Source organism: Eulemur rufifrons, chromosome 8 (genome assembly GCF_041146395.1).
Source record: "Eulemur rufifrons isolate Redbay chromosome 8, OSU_ERuf_1, whole genome shotgun sequence".
NCBI classification, from domain to species: Eukaryota; Metazoa; Chordata; class Mammalia; order Primates; family Lemuridae; genus Eulemur; species Eulemur rufifrons.
The window spans coordinates 10,446,728-10,467,166 of record NC_090990.1 but is presented as its reverse complement, the minus strand read 5'-3'; the positions used below and the strand labels follow the sequence as shown (position 1 = coordinate 10,467,166).

Genomic DNA, 20,439 nt, shown 5'->3' with positions numbered 1-20,439 from the left:
CTTAGCTTGGAATTCAAGTCTCCTGCCTTAACCCTCTCCCTTCCCAGAGCCATTGCCCTGGCCAAAGAGAACACACAAGGGTATCTCTCATGCCCCCGACCCCTGGGCCTTTGCACGTACCAGTCCTCTGTCAGGACCACCACCCTGTGCAGCCTGGCGGTTGGGAGCTTGGTCCCAGCACTGCCTTTACCAGTTCTGTGGCCTAGGCCTGCTCCCCGAGAGTCCCTTAATTATGGGGTTACGTACAGGGATTGTCAGGAAGACGCAGTGATGCCACACGTGGGCTGCAGCAAATGCGTAACAAGTGGCAGAAATCATCGTTTGCCCACTGCCAAATCCCGTCCAGCTCAGCTGCCCTCCCTCCCGGAGGTCTCCACCGATTCCCCAGGAAGAGGTGACGCCACCTCCTGCAAGCCCTGCCGGTGCTTTGCGGGCACCACCGTTGCGCCCTAGATCGTAGGCGTGGGGCTTTTGTAGCAATCACGCACCACATCGGGCTTCTTAGCTTTGACGCTATTGACACGTTGGACCGGGTCACCCATTGTTGGGGGGTTTGTCCCATGCATTGCTGGAGGTTTAGCGGCATCCCCGAACTCTGCCCACTGGAGGCCAGCAGCACTACCGCCCCCAGCGTGGTAACACAAAACGTCTCCAGACACTGCCAAATGTCCCCTGAGGGACCAAATCGCCTCTTACTGAGAACCCCTGGTCTCAGCTGTCGAGGGCAGGGAGCGTGTGCCCCACCCCCCTGCCACCCCTGCAGGCCCAGCGCTGTGCCCAGCCCAGATCTGGGGGGTAGACGCGTGTTGACTCCAGCGTCAGCGTGTGCCTGGGTCTCCGGGAAGTTCTGGAGCGAGGCCTCCAGGTGCTGAATTAGAAAGAGCAGCCAGTACCCGGGGAGCACCCTGGTCCTTCTGGATCTTTCTGGGCATCCCCCAGTGGGGGCGAGCTGCCGGGGCCCCGCCCGGTGGCCGTGGTTACCTGGATCCAGCGGTCGTTGCGATTCTCGTCCTGTGGGCAGATGGTCAGCTTGCAGCCGGCCTTCCTGGCCAGCTCCGCCACCGCGTCCACGAAACACGTGTTATTCCTCACACTGCGGACGAGCCGGGGAGAGCAGCTCAGGACAGAGCCAAGGCCTGGGGGCCACAGGGGCCACCCGGGTGAGCACACCCAGCGCCCCCAGACTCACCTGCACACGTACACCTCCAGGGGCGGCTGGGTGCTGGGTGTCATGATCCAGGGTGTCACGCGGAACACCACAGTGTCAGTGAAGATCGGGGACTCGGAGAAAAGCTGCAGGGGCGGAGCAGGAGGAAAGAGCACTGGACTCGGAGTCCAGAGGCCTGGTGGGAGTTCTGATTCCACCATCGTGGCCTTTAAGAAAGCCCCTTGCTTCTCTGCCACACAGTGATGGACCAGTGGGGTGGTCGAGACCTCTGGGGACTTCCACACCAGCGGGGCCCATGTCTGCCAGGAATGGGGCCCTTCTTTAACCCTCTCTGCCCCTACCTCATTGGAGTCGTCCAGCAGGGTGACGTGGAAGGAGACGAGTCCCATGAAGCCGGCATCAGGGAAGGAGAGGCCTTCCACGTAGAAGCGCTCCTCGTCCCCGTGGTAGCGGGGCACCTCGTACGACACCTTGTCCTGGCCCAGCACGTGCCTGTAGGCCTCGCACGAGTCCTCAGGACCTGGGAGGGGAGGGAGGGGAGGGGTGGTCGTGACTCCCAGTGGGCGCAGGGAGCAGGAGGGACGCAGGAAGAGCTCTGCCACCTGGGCTAGAGTGAGTGTCGTGGCGTCAGCCCAGCCCTCAGCAACCTCAGACTCCTGGCCTCAAGCGATCCTCCCGCCTCAACCTCCCGAGTAGCTGGGACCACAGGTGCATGCCACCACGGCCAGCTAAGTTTTCTATTTTTAGTAGAGACGGGGTCTCGCTCTTGCTCAGGCTAGTCTCGATCTCCTGAGCTGAGTGACATGCCTATCACTCAGAGTCAACAATTATCACTGTTTTGTCTGTTGTCTTCCTCTATCCCTTTTTGTTTCCTGAAGCTTCGTAAAACCAGCCCCAGACACCATAGATTTCGCCCCTATACAAATCGGTTTCCACCTTCTGAAAAAAAAAAAAAAAAAAAAAAAAGGCTGTTTTACATAGCCACAATGCCGTAATCACAGCAAATACAAGGCCTAAATGCTTTTGAAAAATAAAAATGTAGGCCAGACACAGTGGTTCACACCTGTAATCCTGGAACTCTGGGAGGCAGAGGCGGGAGGATCGCTTGAGGCCAGGAGTTTGAGACCAGCCTGAGCAAGAGCAAGACCCTGTCTCTACTAAAAATAGAAAAATTAGCCAGGCGTGGTGTGAGTCCCAGCTACTCGGGAAGCTGAGGCAGGAGGATTGCTTGAGCCCAGGAGTGTGAGGTTACAGTGAGCTATGATGACGCCACTGCACTCCAGCCTGGGCGACAAAGCAAGACCCTGTCTCAAGAAAAAAAAAAACTAAAATACATTCATCCCATAAAATGACCTCGGGCCAGGCGCTGTGCTGGGACATTAGCTAATTAGTTCCAAAGCCCCACTTCTGGCTGTTCTTAGTGTCACCCCCAAAGGTGTCTCCTGGCCCCAAGCAGACCCTGCCCACAAACCCAAGGCAGGAAGACGAAGCTCCTGGCGGCTGGCAGCGGCGCAGGCTGCGAAGGGAGACGGCAGGAACTCACCGCAGACATGGAAGACCCGCGCCCGCTCAGCGTCATAGCTGGAGGTGTGGAGGACAAGTTTGTGGTCATCAAAGAGGGCGGCAGGGCCCTGGGTCCGCAGGACCATGACAGACATGTCTTCCAGGTCTGTGAAGCCAGACAGCGGGGCAGAGACTCAGGGCCCTGGACGCCGGCACCTCCGCCTCCTGCCCGCCCCTCCCCAGGGCAGGGGGTCTCCCAGCTCCGCGAACACACTGGGAACCACTGAGAGCAAACCACGAAGACGCCTGTACACGTGTGATGTGTTGAGTGACCTCAGATCCTCTCCCGGGCCCACGTCCCCTCATCGGCCCAGAGAGACATGAAGTGTAGCACAGCCAGCCGGGTCCTGGCACACGACAGGCGCTTGAGAGGTATGTGCAGGGTCATGGTCGCCTGGTGTCATGCAGGTGAGGGTCCTAGTCTCTGTCCCAGCATCGCTCCATGTGACACTGGCCAGCCCCTCCCTCCCCAAGCCTCAGGGTTCTCGTCTCCATATGATGCCACTTCCGAAGGCAGCCGTGACATCTCCTGTGGGCACCACCTGGCACAACCCCAGGACGCGGCTGCCTCATTCTCCACGGGCTGCTGACCGTGGCGCAGACGGACTTAGCAGAAGGTGGCGCAGCAGAAACAGGCCAGCGGTGCAGGGGGAGGGGCCTGCCCTGGATCGGACACAGACTGGCTGTGCCACCTCAGGACTCTCCTGACCCCTGACCTTCCACACCCTCATCTCTAAAATGAGGTAATGAGACCCCCAAACCCCCACATGAATGATTAAATGGGAATTTGGAGAAAGGGCCCGGCACACAGTAGGCGCTCAAACAGTGTTAGCATCCTCCGCTCCCCTGGAGGGAGAGAATGGGGAGGCAGCTCATTCCAGAGTTTCTGCCCTGGTATGCGAGTGCCCGCCAGCACTGGGGACATTAGGGAGGGGCAGCTGGCAGCCCGAGATGGGTGTTCAGGAGCATCAGGGTGTGCTTGGGGGCTGGAACTCTGACCCCGAGCTCTGCCTTCAGAGCCTTGTCTGTGGATTGGAACCCCTGTGGGCACAGTGACCCTGAACACCCAGCCACCCGGGCCACCCCAGCCCCCTCACCTTGCAGGCAGCGCACATGCCGGTCACAGTTGTCTCGGTCCTCACAACTCAGATCATCACGGTCACAGTTCACCAGCAAGATGGCACCATACCCGCTGGGCCCCCAGACCCACTGCCGCTGCCAATGGCAAAACAGAGCCCATGATGGGGGCCCAGACCAGACCTGTGCCTCCCTCCCCAGCAAGCTCCTGGCCCCTCACCCCAGCCTGTAGGGACAGGCTCATTTCCACTGAAGCCCCTCCTGCTCAAGAAACAGCAATGGCTCCCCATTGCCCACACCCTCGAGTCCAAACCACAGAGCTGTCTTTCACTCCAGCCAGCGACCCCTTTCCCAACAGGCAATGTTTCACAGCACACCCATTCCTCCACTCCTCCCGCCCTGCCTCTGCTCCTGCTGTGCCCTCCACCCGGAATGCCCTCCCTCCTGCATCCCTCAGAGCCCTGCTCAAGGGTCCTTCCTCCTGGGAAGTCTTCCCTGCTCACCCACCCACCGTGACCCTCTCTGAACTCTCAACACATTAAGTGCCACCACAGCTCAGTCCAAAGTTCTTAACAGTTTCACGCGTGGTAGATTTCCCTTTTCACCTAGGTCAGGGGATCCCCACATTATGGCCTGTGGGCCAAATCTGGCCCACTGCCTGTTTTTGCAAATAAAGTTTTATTGGAACACAGTCACATCCATTAGCTTATGTATTGACTGTGGCTGCTTTCACATCACAGTGGCAGAATTGAGACAGCATGGCTCACAAAGCCTAAAATATCTACTATCTGGATTTTATAGAAAAAGTTTCCCTACCCCTGACCTAGAAGATGAGTCTCAGGGCTGAGAGCCTCTCTGCCTGGTAACTCTTGACGATTTTCCTCCTGGTAAAGGATCCCCAGCCATGCTGGTTCCCGTTTGGCTCCCCTGAACTCAGCATCAGCTGGCAGGCAGGGGGATGCCTGTAATGGCCTGGCCCCTCCTACCCCGGCCTAGAGCAGCTCCCACTCCACTCCCACTTTCCTGGCCCAGGCAGAGATACCTACCTTGTCCACAAAATTCCTGTCCTGCCTGTTCTCACGGAGCAGGTCGCAATCCAGAGAGATGTCTGCAAGGGGAAGGCAGTGGATAAGTCGCTACAAAGTTCCCAAGAGCCAAGACAGGCCCGTGGCCTCTACTTTTTCAATCTCAACCTAAGGGCCTGTCTGGGAATGAGCAAATGTAAGTCATTCCCAAAAGACACGATCCAGGGTGGGGATGTCTGGAGCCTCCTCCCTCTTTGGGCTGGGGAAAGAGGCCTTAGGGAAGAAGCAGGGTCACAGAAAAGGCCCAGGCCAAATGCTGCCTCCTCCAGGAAGCCTTCCCTGACCCCTCCCTCTTCAGCATCCCTATAGCCCTTGCTGTGCTGGGCACACCCTGCACTGAGCCCAGGTCTCCTGGAACATTCTTATCTCTATAAAGCTGCCTCATCTCCTTCTGGCTGTGTGGCCACCCTGAGCATCAGCTTCATCAGCTGTTCACACTCCCCACATCCCACCCCCATCCCACCTTCTTAACGCTTCTCCCTGAAAACTGGAGGAGATTTTAGAACACAAATGGAACATTCAAGGGGTCAGAATCAATCTTCCTGTGCTGAAAAAATTAAGTATTCTTAGTTCTTAATGAAGAGAGACAGAAAGAGACAGAGAGAGAGAGAGAAAGGAAGGGAGGGAGGAAAGAATGAATTTGAAATGATTTTTACATGAAAAAACACCCAACACTGTGCAAAAAATGGATAAATCTCACAAACATAATGTGGGCACAAGAGAATATGTACAATCTGAGTCCACCTGTAGGAAATCAGACAGGTAAAACTAGACTATATAATTTGGGTATGCATATTTAAGTGACAAAATCAGAATGAAAGCAAAGAAATACTTATCACAAGATAGTGGTTACCTGTAGGGGGTGGAAGGAGTTACGATCATAGAGGGGCATGGGAGGGTCTTTGGGGTGCTGGACATGTTCTATTTCTTGACCTGGGTGATGGCTGTTCTACATGTGCGCATACATGTAAAATTAAAAGCTTTATGCACTTTTCCATATGTGTATTTTGCAATGAGTGTGTGTGTGTGTTTGGGCTGGGGGTGGGGGAATTCCCAACCTCACTCCTAACTGAAGAAAGGCAAATTACAGCAATGATGAGATGCCAACTTATCAGATTGGCAAACACAGAAAAAGCAGATAACGCACAGTGTTGGCAAGGCACTCCCATATGCTGTTGGCAGACATAGAAACTGATCGGGGCTTTTGGAAAGCAATTTGGCAATATCTATCAAAATTCAAAATATAGATTCCGTATAGCTCAGAAGTTCTGTTTCTAAAAATGGTTCCTACAGATAAAACATTTTCAAATTTCTTGCTAATTGCTTTCCAAGTGCACGTACCAATGCAAACTCCCGCCCACTCCCGTGTAAGGACTTTCCCAGTCCACAACCTTGGCAACACTCAGTTAAGCATCTTTTCATTTGGGTTTTGATCACTGGGGCTTTCTCTTCTGTGAATTGCTTATTCATGTTTTTGCCTGTTTCTGTGAATTCGTCTTTTCCTTATGATTGGAGTTCTCCACGTTCCACATGCACCAAGACAGCCACCTGCCTTGCAAATTTCTTCTCCCCGTCCATGCTTTGACTTTTTACTTGTCCTCTGTTGCACAGAAGCTCTTAGCTTTAACAAGCCTAATTTTCAATCTTTCCCCATATGGTCTGTGCTTTCGTTTTGCCTTGTTAAAGAAAACCTTTACTATCTTGAGGTTACAGAGATATTCTTTGCTAAAAGCTTTAAAATTTTGATTTTCACCGTAAGATTTTTAACTCACCTGAAATTTATTTTTGAGTATGGTGTGAGGTAGGGCTCCGAGTTCATCTATTTCCACGTGATAATCACACGAGCACGGGTCTCCCCTCGGTTCTCTATTTGGTCCACTGCTCTGGGTATGTAACCCTGCCCCCACTGCACAGTGCCTCAAGGACTGTAGCTTGGAAAACAGTCCTGCTCTCTGGAACTGAGTCCCCACTCCACCCTGCTCATCCTCAGCATTGTCTTGCCTGTTCTTGACCTCTGTTCTTCCATGTGAGTTTTAGGATCAGCTCTATAAAGTTCTATGAAAAAACCATGTTGGGATTTTGATGGGAATTTCATTGAGTTTAGATTGTTTGATACTGTCACAGAGCTCTTGGGCCTCTGTTCTGTTTTTTCGTCTGTTTGTTTCATTCTTTTTTTCCCCTTGTGTTTCAGTTTGGGTGAATTCTATTCACCTAACTTCAAGTTCACCAATTCTTTCTTCAGCTGTGTCGAGTCTAATGATGAACACATCAGAAGCATTTTTTTATTTCTATTACTATGATTTTTATTCCTAGCATTTCCATTTGACTCTTTCTTACAGTTTTCTTCTATGTTGAAATTCCCCATCTGTTTATTCATGTTCTCCACCTTTTCTACTAGAGCCTTTAACACAGGTACTGTCCATTCCCTGTCTGATAGTTCTAACATCTGAGCCATCTTGCATGGAGATTATATATCAATTTGTGGAGAATTAGCAGCAAAAATTTAAGTTAGAACAAGCAAGGTCCAGTTCTGTGTCTACAGGGTGCTTCCATTTGCTTATGAGAAAGGGGATATACAGGTATGTACACGTCCATTTGTGTAAGTAGCACAAGTGTACAGCATTTCTCTAGAAGGATGCTGTGGTTGGGGAACTGGAAGTCTTGGGTTGGAAGGAAGGAGGTTCACTTTTCAATGTATACTCTTTTGTACTGTTTCAACGTTTTAAATGTGTACTGCTTTAATTTTAAAATAAAACTACTGTAGTTGATTTTTATAAGAAAGACCCTTGTTCAGTGTCATTCCCAACGGCCACCCCCCATCCTTGGCTGAGGTCCCTTGGCCACACTGTCAGCATGGCCCCCCGCTTACCGACGCAGGTGAGGTAGAGCACCGCGTAGGCCAGGGGCAAAGCCTCACGGCTGGAGTGGTAGGAAATCTGAACCTGCGGACAGAGAGGGCTGGAGTTAGGCTTGCAGAAGCCAAGAGCCCCTACCCCAAAAACAGCTCTTGGGGGATCAGGGGAGGAGAGGAGGGGCCTCAGGAATGTCTGTGTTTCCCAATACAGCCCTTCCTTTGGCCTTCTCTGTGCCATTTGTTTTTCCATGCCTTGGTTGGCACATCTGTAAAATGGGAACTATTTGTAAGGAGTCTATGAAGACCTGAGTCCAATCCTGCCAATGACCGGCTGTGTGGTTTTGGCAAACCCCCGCTCCCCTTTAGGTCTCAGTTTTGCCATCTGTAAAATGAGAGGCCTGGACTGGGCAGAGTTCAGGGACACTCTCTAAGCCAACATTCTTATCTGCGGGACTCAGGCCGGGGCTCAAGCTGAGCACCCCTGGGCTCTGTGACTTCGGCCAAGGCCTCTCACCTTTTTGAACTGCCTCACTTTTCTCATCTGCAAAATGGGGCCATGCAGGTCTCTACCTCAGTGGATTATAGTGCAGCTGAGAAACAATATGTGTAAAAGACTGAGCCCATGGGAAGTGCCCGAGAAATACCAGCCATTGTCCTCAGTGGGCGGGCAGTGCCCTGCCAGGCTAAGTACAGAGCTCTGGGGTCAGATGACCTGGGCTCAAGGACCCACCGCTTGTGAGCATCCTGGGAAGTTACTGATCTTCTCTGGGCCTCAATTTCCTCAGCTGTAAAGTGGGCATAATAACAGCTCCTACCCCATAGCAGTGATTACAGGCTGTGCAGATGAAAGGAGCAATGTGCGTGACATGCTGGGCAAGGCGTGAGCGCCCAATAACTGTTATGGTGTGAGGATGAAGAGGGCGAGGATGACAGAGCAGTTGCAGGCAGATGCATCAAAGTCCCCTTCGACCCATGTCTGTCCCTGGGATATCCCCTCCTGATGCAGGTCCCTCAACTCTCGGGCTCTGATGTCCCCATCTCGGCCAGGTCAGGATCTTGCAGAGGCCACTCACCCCTTTAGTCCTGGGAGCCCCTACATCCTGCAGTTACTGCCCCCCATGTGTCAAGCAGCAGCAATGATGCTCGCCTCGGACATACAATTACCTGGCTCCTGGCCAAAGCCAGGGCGGGGGTGGGGGTGGGGGGCACTCCGACCTTTCTCAACCCCGGGGAACACTGGGGCCAAGGAATTCAGGGCGGGAGGCACCTACTCAGCCCCCGGTTCAGCAGGCACCCCGGAGGGGCCCCTCGCCGGCTGTCTAGTCCTCTTGTGCTGCCCCTGGGACCCCCAAGCAGTGACCCTGTATTGACCCTTACCAACTCTGGCACTCACTAGATCATGTGACTTCAGGGAAGCCACGCCCCTCCTTGGTCTCAGTTTCCTTGTCTGTAAAATGGGTTCATGGAGTCCTGCCTCATAAGCCTCAGGGAGCTCATTGGAGAGGCTCGATTGAGATACGTGGGTGGGAACAGAGCGGGGAGTAATGGAGGGAAGCTGTCCCCAGGTGTCAGGCAGGTCCACACTGAGTTCTAGTGCTCTTGCCCATCAGCAGTGTGGCCCCAGGACAGTCACTCTGAACCTTGGCTGCCCCACCTGTGAAACGGGGATCAGTCTCCTGCCTCTCGGGGCTGCTGTGAGGGCTGGGTGAGGTCAAGGCCGCCCAGCACCTGGCACACGGTCGGTGCTCCATAAAGGGCCAGTCTCTGAAACTTCGCTCCTGACATGGACGGGGACCCCACCACTCCCACGTGCCGAGTGATGGTCCCCACCAGCTCAGTGCCAAGCTCAAAGGCCACCCATTTCTCCTGTTTTAAATGTCCCCCATGCTCAGAATGGAGTCAGGAAGAGAGTGGATTAGGGGAAAGCAAAGCACGTTGTAGGATGTCACCTAGGAAGGGGCCGCATCAGTGTCCCTCCCGATCCCTGCTTTCTCTCCTTCGTTCAGAGAGGCAGAGATCACCTAATCCACCGTCGGCCTACAGATGGGGAAACTGAGGCTCAGCGCAGCAGAACTGGGATGACCTCTCCCTTCACAGGGGTCTCAGGAAGGAAGAGAAGGAACAAGCGCTGGCTGGTGTTCTACTCCGCACCAACACTGGGGGACGGTGTTATGATTGTCCCCATGTTACAGACGGGCAAGCAGAGGCCCAGAGGGCGATATGACTGCCCGAGGACACGCAGAGCTGGCATTCAAACCCCAGCTGTCTGGCTCCAAGGCCAGGCGCTTGTCCCCATGCCACCCTGCGCTCTGGAGGGAGCACGTCGGGCCCTCCTGGGGCTGCCTCCCCCACCCAACCCCCCCAGACCAGGGGACCAGCTCACATGACTGTCGTTGAGGTCGTTGCTGGGGGAGTTCATGACCACGATGATCTCCAAACTGGCATCAAAGTGCCACCGCCTGGTGTCTGCGCGCTCCCGGCCCCTCTCCACGTTGGGAGAGACGTAGATGTTCACGCCGGGGGTCCCATACACCTCGAACATCTCTGTGCCCTCAGGCACCGACCTGGGAAGGACAGGGAGCGGTGGGAAGTGCTGAGGGGCAGCCCTTGTTCAGATATCTGAGCTGGGCTCCAGCCCCGCTTCCTTCAGGCACTGACCACCCCAGGCCTCGGTCCCTCACAGCAAGCCTGGGCGGCAAGCCTGCACCGCACACGAGCATACACACATGCTCACGTTCCAAACTCCGTGTTCGTTACCATTTCCCTTGCGCGTTTCTTTAGCTCCCAACAGAGCTGCAAAGCTCCTCGGAAGTCAGAGCCCGGTCGTGGGCTTTATCAGCCCCCAGTGCAGAACTGGGCACGAAGCGCTCAGTGGACGCCGGTGGGCAGCAAGCACGTGGACCCCTTTGTGGTCCTGAGATTGCAGCTTTAAGAAGAGCAGTTCTCACCCCAAGTCCCGCCCTGCGCCTCCTTAGCGGGTGATAAGATGTCCCTGGGGTCTCCCCCAGGAAGGGTATTCGGTTTGGTCGAGTGCCTGCCTGGTGTGCCAGGTCCCTGACACCAGCTCCTTTAACTCTCAAAGTCTGCAAGATGAGTATCATCTCCATGTGACAGGTGAGAAACAAGCTCAGAGAGGTCTAGTAACAAGCCTGAGGTCACACAGCATCAAATGGCAGAGCCAGGGATCTCTGACTCTGAGCTCATGCTCGTCCACAACACTGCAGCATCACCTGGGAAACTTGGCCGGATTTAGTCAAACACCTAGGCCTTAATTGTAGTTTTAAAACATTCATGACGTCATCTGGCCCTGAGGCTGCATTTCCCCCATTCCTGCTGGCCTGGGAGTCCTGTTCATCCTCTGACTGCGGGACGCCCACTGTGCACCAGGTACTGCCGGGCTGAGGCAGCTGCACCCACCGCTCGCCCCACGACCCCGGAGCCTTTGATCCCACCAGGGAGCTGAGGCCCAGCATTGCCCAGGCAGCCAGATGGGGCTCTGGGCCATGGAGTCACAGCTCAGTGGGAAACCATGTAGGGAGAGGCCACTGTGAATTGGAGGGCCCAGAAGGCTCCATGGAGGAAGCGGCACACACAAGTCCCTGGGGACAACGGTAGCAGACACTTGCTGAGCTCTCGCCATGCGCCCGCTCTATTTGCGTTTCTTCCTGTGTATTACATCATGCAATCCTCTCAATAACCCTAGGAGGTAGGTACTATTACTGTCTCCCATTTTACAGATGGGGAAACTGAGACTAAGTAACCTATCCAAGGTCATGAAGCTAGTGAGTGGCAGCTCTGGGATCCAAACCCAGGCCGTCTGGTTCCTGAGCCCACACTCTTGCCCGCCACCTCCCCGGGAGGAATAATGACAATAATCACAGTGCCCGAAGCCCCGGTCCCCTGAACACTTAGCACAGCAGGCCTGGCTGAGCCTCTCTGCACATGAGCCCCTCTGATCCTCGCTGCAGCCCCAGGAGACTATTACTGCCGCTTACACATGGGGAAACTGAGGCTCAGGGTGGGCAAATGGCTCCCCCAAGTCTGCACAGGTGGCCACTCCGTCCCAGGCCCTTCCCATTCCCGTCTCCGCTCAGAGGAAGGCAGACCTCCCGCAGACACCCTCCACTCCTCCGCCAGCACGATTCTCATAGTTCTCAAAGCGGCTTTTTATACAAAGGGAAATTAAGCAGGCTCTGCTCCCCTGGCCGTGGGGGGCCCACTCCACTTCGAAGTCCCTGCCAGGTGTCCTCCCCAGGTGGGAGGGGCTGACACACCTGTTCCTCCTCCCAGGCAGGGCTGCCAGATTTAGCAAATGAAAATACAGACGCCCAGTTGGATGTGAATTTCAGATACACGACCAATAATCGCTTCAGTATAAATATATCCCATGCAATATTGGGGATATACCTGTACCAGAAAAGTATTAATTGTTTATCTGGAATTCAAATTTAACTAGGCATCTTCTATTTTGTCTGACACCCTGTGATTTCCAGGGCTGGGGTGCCCTGGCCTGTTCCGCCCTGGGCGTGGGGGCCAGCCCCCGGCAGGGGACATGGAGGGGCTGGACAGAGAGGAGTGGAGGCACAGAGACAGAGAGACAGGGACAAAGAGACTTGGAGAGACCTAAAGAGAGTCAGAAAGACGACACACAGAGGCAGAGCCAGGTGGGAAGGGCACCCTCTCACACCCAGCGAGACCCTCAGCCCCTCCCTCAGCCCCACTCCCGAGGCACCTGACCTCCGCTCCCCGGGAAGCCTGTGAACTTTTGATGGAGCTCCCCGAACCCCAGGCTGTTCCCTGGGCTCCAGGTGTCCCTGAGCTGGGGCTGAGCACCCGAGATGGTCCTTCCAGTAGGAAACCCCCGCACAGTTCCCAAACCCCAGCCCCTGCACTCCCTGCGCCAGGCCCTGTGTGAGTGCCGGGGGATCCCCGATGGGGTGGAGGGGCCCCGGGGCAGTGGCCCAGACAGACACACAGAACAGGAACAAGCTACGTCTGTCATCGGGGAAGGGAGAGGCTGTAGAAGCCGAGGGAAGGTTCGGGTGGTACCGAGACCAGAGTCAAGAATTAGATTCTGGACCAGGCTGCATCACACATCAGCCAGGTGACCTAGACTAAGTCACTTAGTCTCTCTGGGCCCAGTAATCTCACCTATAAAGTAGGATAATGACACCTACTTGGCCAACCCCACGGACAGTCACAAGGCCCAAGTGTGATAATAGACAGGAGAGGCTGGAACACCACCGGCCCAGGCTGGGGAAGGGGTTATTACGGTAAATTAGGGTGCAGGAAGTGGGTGGATGGAGGCAGGTGGAGGGAGGGGCTGGGCGGCTGGGGAAGGCACAAGGGGGAGACAAACGTGAGGGGAAAGTGTTTTCGCTGTGGGGCCTTAGGAGTCAAGTTTAAACTCAGGCTGTAACGAGCTTGTTTTCATTTCCTCCCTCGGTAATGGGGAGCCATCGATGGCTCTTGATCAGGAGGGGCGACAAGGTGGACCCTGGGGCCAGGCAGCCTGGGCGTGTGAGCTTGAGGGAATGACACTCAGCCTCCGAGTCGACATCTGTCTGGCGGGGATGAGGGGAAGATTAAAGGAGCCAGCGTGGCCAAAGCACTCAGGATGAGCAACAGCCATGCCCTCATTTCACTGCTGGGGAAACCGAGGCCTGGAAGGGAAGTGACTAGAGGGTAGGGCTCCAGACCCCAGCCCAGCGCTCATTCGGGTCACGCGGGCTGTGTGTTAGGGGACCACAGGGCTGGCTGCTGGGAGGTGACCCCACGTCAGGTACAGGAGCAGCCAGAGCCTCGCCTGGACAGAGTGCTTCCTCTGGCCAGGCCACCTCGAGCCGCCAGCGTGGCTGAGTCCCCACGCGCTGGCTCTGGGCCACACTGGATGGTGTTCCTAGCCCAGCCCTGGGGGAGCGCGGTTCAGGGCTTGAGCTGTTCCCTGCTGATGCCGTCCACACACAGGACCGTCCAAGGCCCCCCCGGCGGCTGGGGGCCCAGCTGCTCCCAGGGCACGGCACAGGAGGTGAGCGGTGGGTGGAACCTGGTAGGGGGCCGACAGCTCTGGTGTGCTGGGACTGAGGCTGCTCCTGAGATGCAGAACTTGCTGTGCTAAAACCCAGAAGGTCCCAGGCAGACTGGCACAGTGGCCACCCTAAAAGTGTCCAAACTCAGACCCACCTTACTGAAAATGCAGATTCTCAGAACCAGAAGCATTGTGGGCAGGGCCCTGGTATCTGCATTTTAAACCATTCTGATGCTCACTGACGTCTGAGAGCCACGGCCAAGAGTGGGCTGTCTCAGAAATGCTGGCCCCCGGCCCCCAGGAGTGTAGGGGTGACTCAGATCTTCCTTTGTGTTCTTGTATCACCTCTGTTAACAGCGAGGAGGACGATGGTGACAGCAGTGATGAAGGTAGCTCCCACAGCCATATGATGTGTGTGCTATTACCCCCACTTTACAGTTGTGAAAACTGAGGCCCAGGGATGGCAGGCGACTTGCCCAAAGTCACACAGCTGGTAAGTGACAGAGCCAGGACTCACAGCCAGTGCTGTCCCCACTCCCCTGCAAACACAAATCCATCCTCCCCCTTCATGGGCTCGGGGCCTGGACTTCTGAGAAAACCATACCAGATATCTCAGGGGCTGGGACACTGATGGGAAAGGTCCCCAGGGTTGAAAACAGAAAAGTTGGCAAGAGGATCGACAAGGTTCCCACCGAGCTGGCCCGCGCGGGGGCAGAGGAAACCCAGGCCCAGACAGCCGAACGCTGGGTGGCAGTTTCCACGGCCCCCTCCCCAGTCCTCGAGGCTGCCGGATCCCCAACTCCGCCGGCCTCAGCGACAGACCAGGTTCAGGAAACGCTGTCCCACCTCAGTCCTGCCCTGCCCCGCCCCTGCAAACTGGTGCCACACAAAGCTTTCCCCAAAGCCTCAACAGCTACGAGAGCTGAAGGCACACCAGCCCCAGCTCTCCGCACAGGCAGATCCGAGCTCTTGCATCGGACAAAGTCCCCAGGGGACAGAAGGGACGCTGTTCTGTCAGATTGGGGAGGGGCCTCCGCGAGCACAGCTTGAAACCCACTGTTCTATCCCAGCCCCTTCAGGGGCCGTATGGGGAAACTGAGGCCCAAGGAGGAATAGAAAGGTGCTCAAGATGACACAGCCAGTGGTGACAGAGCCAGGACCCAAAACTCAGGGTTCCTGGCTCCATTAGGCAGCCAGCTAGGGGTGACGTGAGTTGTGTCCTGGCAACAGGGGCAGGTTCTCAGTCCTGGCCACACAACTTGGTGGGTCTTGAAAAGCCTCCGACGCTGAGACCGCTGAGCAGATGAGCTGCATCAGCCTTTCCCAGGCGGGGCCCGAGCACCTGTTCTTGCTAAAGGTCCCAGGTGATCCCAACACGCAGCCAGGGCAGAGGAGCTCCGAGCTGGAGAGAAGGCGAGGGTGAGAGCTCGCTGTCCCTGCCCTCCGTCTTCTGCAAGTGCTGCCACTTGGGGTCACTCTGAGGTGGGGGAGACGTGTGCCCCGAGGTCAGGGCAGCGCCCTCTCAGAGGTGTCAGGGCTGCCCCCTCAGAAAGGGACTAACAGACTCGGCCGCCGTCCGGGCTGCTGTGCGCACCGGCCCCGCTGCAGCCACGCACGTCACACCTGCCATTTCCAGCGTCTCCTGGGCACGGGGCCCACACTGCTGCGCATGTGGGAACACGTGGAGCTCAGTCCTCCAGCACAGAGGCACCCCAGCCCCACCAGGACCCCCAATCCATGCAAGTCTCAGCACCTCCGTGACTCAGTTTCCCCTTCATCAACAGTCACAGATCAGCTGTTTGAACTGGAAGACCTGGTTTCTAGTTTTAGCTCAGTCCCTAACTCACTGCGTAACCCTGGGCAAGGGTTCATTTTCGCCTTGTAAAAAATGAAGGGGCGAGTAAGACGCCCCAGATGGCTCCCTTGAACCTGGACTCTGCCCTCCAAGCCCACCCTGGGATGAATCCCAAAGGTGCCCACCGCAGGGCCCCCTCAGCCACTCGAGCTGCCAGACTCTGAGAAGTGTCTCCGCGTGGGACGGGAGTGTCCGGCAGGAGTGGGTCCAGTCCAGCTGCCACTCTTACCCCTGGGGACGACCCCCTCCACTAGAAGTCATCCCGAGGTTTCCATGTGGCCCGGTAAGAACCAAACCAGCTTTCCTCCCACCCAAGGCTTCGTGCTGATGTCCGAGCACAGAGAAGGAGCTCTGTGGAAACCCCCTGGGCGGTGGGACTTGATGGCATCTGGTTCAAGTCTCAGCTGTGCCTTGTGGGATGGGACTCGTCAGGCCACCATCCCTCCCAGCCTCCCTTCTTGCATCTGTAAAATGGGGACTTTAAAGTCTACCTCCTGTGACAGCGAGGAGCAAATGAAACACCCGGTGCCTCGTGCGTGGCTCAGGGCACCAGGGTATTAGCCTCCCTTTCCTCTGTCCTGAGAATCACTGCCCAGAAAAGAAAAGCCCCCGTATCAGGTCTGGGCCAACTCCAATTCCTGGGAAGGCAGGAAGACAGGATTCAATCCACTGATGATCTTGCCTGTGCTCATCCTTTGAGGCTCCAATTGGTGCCCTCCTCCAGGAAGGCTGCCTTGACTGCTCAGCCTATGCTCATTTCTCTTTTCTCACCCCACCTTCCGTTCCCCAGCCACCTTGTGCATGGCAGGTGTCGGGTGCTTGAGGCTGTCCACAGGCCCAGGACGGAGCCTTAAAACGATGACACTAATGATGGTAATGACTGTTCACAGGAGCCAGCATTAGTTAGATGCTCGCACGCACCCTCTCATTCAGTCCTCCCAACAGCCCTTTGAAGTAAGGCTGAGCTGTTTGGGTTGCACCTGGCTCTGCCATTCACTGGCTGTGTGACCTTGGGCAAGTTATTTAACCTCTCTGTGCCTCAGTTTCCTCATCTATAAAATGAGTATGATGACACCAACCTCACAGAACTGTGGTTAGAATGAGTAACATGCTCAGGACAGGGACTACCGTGGGCCAGGTGCTCAGTGTGATTGCTGATAGGGTTATTATCCCCATTCCACAGATGAGGAAACAGAGGCTCAGAGAGGTTAAAGCACTTTCCCAAGGTCAGACAGCCGGAAGTCGCAGAGCAGGACACAGCCACACACCTACTGCCGTTTCCCTTGTCGGCCCACAGGCTGAGCACCCAGGATGGCTACATCATGGCATCTCCAAGCCAGCAGGGACCCCAGAGCTAACTCAGCCTGTTCCCCTTCTGAGACAGGAGTCCTTTCTGCAGCAGCCCTGCAAGAAGGTGGGCGGCCTCGGCTAGAGCTCCCATGCCTGCTTGTCCACCGCTGTGTGTGTCCCCAGCACCTGGCACACACTGGACCCAAAAAAAGTACTTAAAGAGTGTGTGAGTGAACAAACCAGGAGCTCTCCGTGCCCCGCACCCCAGGGTGGCTTTGTCACGGGAGCCCCAGAATCGCACATTTGACGATGCTGGAGCTTCCATCCCCCCCATGGCTGTCCCACCCACGGCGTTCTCTGCAGATCCCCAACGTGGCTCATCTCAGGTGACACCAAGACGCTGTGGCCTTTACCTCTGGTTGCCTGATCTGTCCTCTATCCTTTAAGGAAGCTCTGTGGGGGAGGAGCCAGCGCCAGGCTTCCTGGGGCAGGTCAAACTGGAGACACCTCTGCCCAACGGGCACGAGCCAGCTGGGGCAGGTGAGTCACTCCCGTGGCACACAGCCCCGGAGCGGGCAGTGGCGCCAGGTCACATGGCACCCCTCCTCCCGCATCACCCCTCGGCATAGCCTCTGTGGCCGCACCTCCTCAGTAGCCAGTGAATCCCCTCCCGACTCCTCAGTGTCCACCCACCAGCTACAAGGCTGGGCCTGTTCCAGACTTGGTTCACTCCCATGACCAGCTCCTCACCCCCTCTCATCCAATCCCCCAGACAAACCCCACCACTGCTTCCAACTAAGTTCACTCTGATTTTAAAAGTCTTAGTCTAGGATACTTGTTCTCAAAGGGTGAGTGATTTTACCCCCCAGGGCACATTTGGCAGCGTCTGGAGATGTTTTTCGTTGTCACAACTAAGGGGTGTGCTGCTGGCATCTAGTAAATAGAGGCCAGGATGCCACTCAATGTCCTACAGTGCCCAGGACAGCCCCTGCGACAAGGAATCATCTCAGCGTCCCGATCACCTGTTCCCAGCTCAGCCTTGTGCCTGGGACCCTGGAAGCTCCTCAAAAGCCTAAGAAGCCAACTCCCTGGTGGTTCTTGGAGTCCAGCTCCCAAAACCCTGCCCAAACCCTCCTTTTCTTCCTGGGAGAGAGAGAAGATGGGGCCGTAACGGCATGAGCTGGCACACACTAGGGGCACGATGCATGGGCGTTGCATGGCTTGAGGAAACCAGACCTGAAATCCCTCAAGCGGCAGAGCAGCTAAAAGCGTGAGACTGGGGGTTTAAATCCTGGCTTTGTCATTGTGTGACTTAAGCGAATGGCTCGCCCTCTCGGTGCCTTGGGTTTTCCCTTTTGTCAGGTGAGATGGTGCTGATAATGAACCTGGCTCCTAGGGTTGTTGCAAGGGTTAAATTTGAGAGTTAGTGTTTGAGGGTTAAATTCTAGAGTTTTTTCAAGCTCTTAGAGCAGTGCCTGGCATGTAGTACGTGTTATGTAAATATATATGGTTTTAAAAAAATGATTGACACTCTGTTTTCAGGCTCATATGCTTAGCATGGGGGTGGGGGTATACGCCTCCTCCTAGTCTTATGTGCTCCAGACAGACCCCCAGCCCAGCCCGCAGGATCCTCTGCACAGAGAAAGTGTCCAGCTGCCCCCACCCACACGCCGTGGCACCAGCACTGGACCAGAACTCAGCCACTGCAAGCCTCTTCTACCCTGTTCTGCCTGCCAGGCTTTAAATTCCCTGGCCGGGGTCTTCGAGAAATCCCGGCTAACCAAGGCAAGAACCCAAGCTTCCCTGATTGGCTGTTTTTTCAAGGTCAAGGCCGGGGAATGGGCAGCCAAGCCAGCCCTGAGCCTGAAGAAGCCCTGCCCAGCTTGCAGGGAAGAAGGGCCAACGCGCCTCTGAGTCTTACCCATAAATGTCCACGAGGGTCTCCACGCCAGCCACACACACGGCGCTGGTGGGATGCTCCAGGGACACACGCACCATCCTCTGCAGCGACATGCTGGCCTTGGACTGGGCTGCGGCCACCAACCCCAACACTGCCCCAGAGCCCCTTCGGGAATGTGGTTTAAATGTCCCTGGCCCCGCCCCTCCAGCCCAGGCTGCTAGCTCATTGGCTCCATCCTGGAAGCCCAGCCTCCTCCCCAAGCCAAGAGCTCAGGATTGGCTGGAAGAGACTCAATATTTGCATATGTACCTGTTGCCCCCACCCCAGCAACCAGGGAGTTAATTTCTTGCTCTAAGTCCCCACAGATGCCTGTCCAGGGCACCGCAGACTGTTGGGGGCGAGGGAGGAGGGTGTGCAGAGATGTGTAGTATTGATCTTGGACCCTTCCTTATGTCCCGACGCCCTTTTCCTGCATTTTCAGAGACACTGTGGTTTAGCAGGGAGCTTCCCGACCCTGCTGGGCAGCAGGTGAAAACGCAAATCTCCAGGCCCCGCTCCGGGCTGACGCAGCACGTTGCGGGTGCAGCCGGCATCTGGAGGTTTTACAAGCACCTCAAAGGATTTTGATGCCCTTTGAGAAACACCGACTTTTTCTTTCTTTCTTTTTTTTTTTTTTTTTTTAAGCGTGGATTTTAAAGGCAGACTGGGTTTCAGCCCTGCCTCGGCCACTTCCTGGCTGGGTGACCTTGGGCAAGTCTCTTCATTGCTCTGTGCCTCACTTTTCCCATCTGAGCAATGGTTGCTGGGGCACAATGGGCCAAGGCTGACAGAGCTCTAGGATGGAGCTTGGCATTATTAAATTACTATTGTGGCTATTATTATTATTAGATGCCAAAAACTTCTGAAAGAGGTAAACGGTGAGGGTGAAAACCCTCCCCAGCCAGGGGGAGCTTAGAACGTCAGAGTAGGAAGGCTTACTCGTCAGGTGGGGAAACTGAGGCCAGAGGGGGCATTTGGGCACCTGAAATAGCAGGAACAAAGGCTCTGGGGAGAGGATTCTTGGGTTCAGAGCCAGGCTCCACCATGCACCGGCAATGGGGCCTGGGGGGTAATGTCTCCTCTCCGGGAGCCTTAGCTTCCTCACCTGTAGAAAATGCAGCTAATCACTGGCCCTGGGAGAGACAATAGCGGACGCACTCCGCCGGGCCCCTGCCCGGCATGTGCTGAGTAAAGGCGTCCTCCCTCCTCCCTGGCAGTGCTGACAGTCCGAGGCTGGGTGGGGACCAGGACCTGCTCCCCAGCATCCACAGCTGGCGCATTTGCACCAGTTCAAGGATCTCAGCAGGACCCTAAGACTGTCGCTCCTGTGTCCCAGTTTCTAGGACGTGTGTTCTTCTCAAGGAGAGCTGCTGGGCTGCTGGGTCAAGTGACAGCTTCACTTTTTTCAGCTGTAAAATGGCTTGGTGGCTGGCTCAGCTATGGGTAAGAGTTCGAACCCAGGAGGAAGCCCCACGGTCTCCCTAACCTGTGGCCGGTGCTGGGGAATACATGCAGAAAGTTGGGGCCTCCCCTGGGCACTACCAGCCTCCTGCCCAGAGCCCTTTATCTCCCTTGGAAGG

At 55.8% G+C, this 20,439-nt stretch overlaps 1 protein-coding gene across 1 annotated transcript in view; it reads right to left on the bottom strand.

Annotated features, from left to right (window-relative positions):
• The window catches only part of PADI3 (peptidyl arginine deiminase 3), a 29,911-nt gene extending 10,938 nt beyond the window's left edge, over window positions 1-18,973 (bottom strand). Inside the window, exons 1-9 of the mRNA XM_069477388.1 lie at window positions 18,842-18,973; window positions 10,131-10,311; window positions 7,763-7,835; window positions 4,855-4,916; window positions 3,829-3,946; window positions 2,712-2,837; window positions 1,510-1,688; window positions 1,190-1,293; window positions 982-1,093 (exon numbers count right to left, since the gene is read on the bottom strand). Coding sequence (XP_069333489.1) covers window positions 982-1,093; window positions 1,190-1,293; window positions 1,510-1,688; window positions 2,712-2,837; window positions 3,829-3,946; window positions 4,855-4,916; window positions 7,763-7,835; window positions 10,131-10,311; window positions 18,842-18,933 — 1,047 coding nt within the window. The 5' untranslated portion in view covers window positions 18,934-18,973. The remainder of the gene's footprint in view (window positions 1-981; window positions 1,094-1,189; window positions 1,294-1,509; window positions 1,689-2,711; window positions 2,838-3,828; window positions 3,947-4,854; window positions 4,917-7,762; window positions 7,836-10,130; window positions 10,312-18,841) is intronic.
• Between the last annotated feature and the right edge of the window lie 1,466 nt (window positions 18,974-20,439).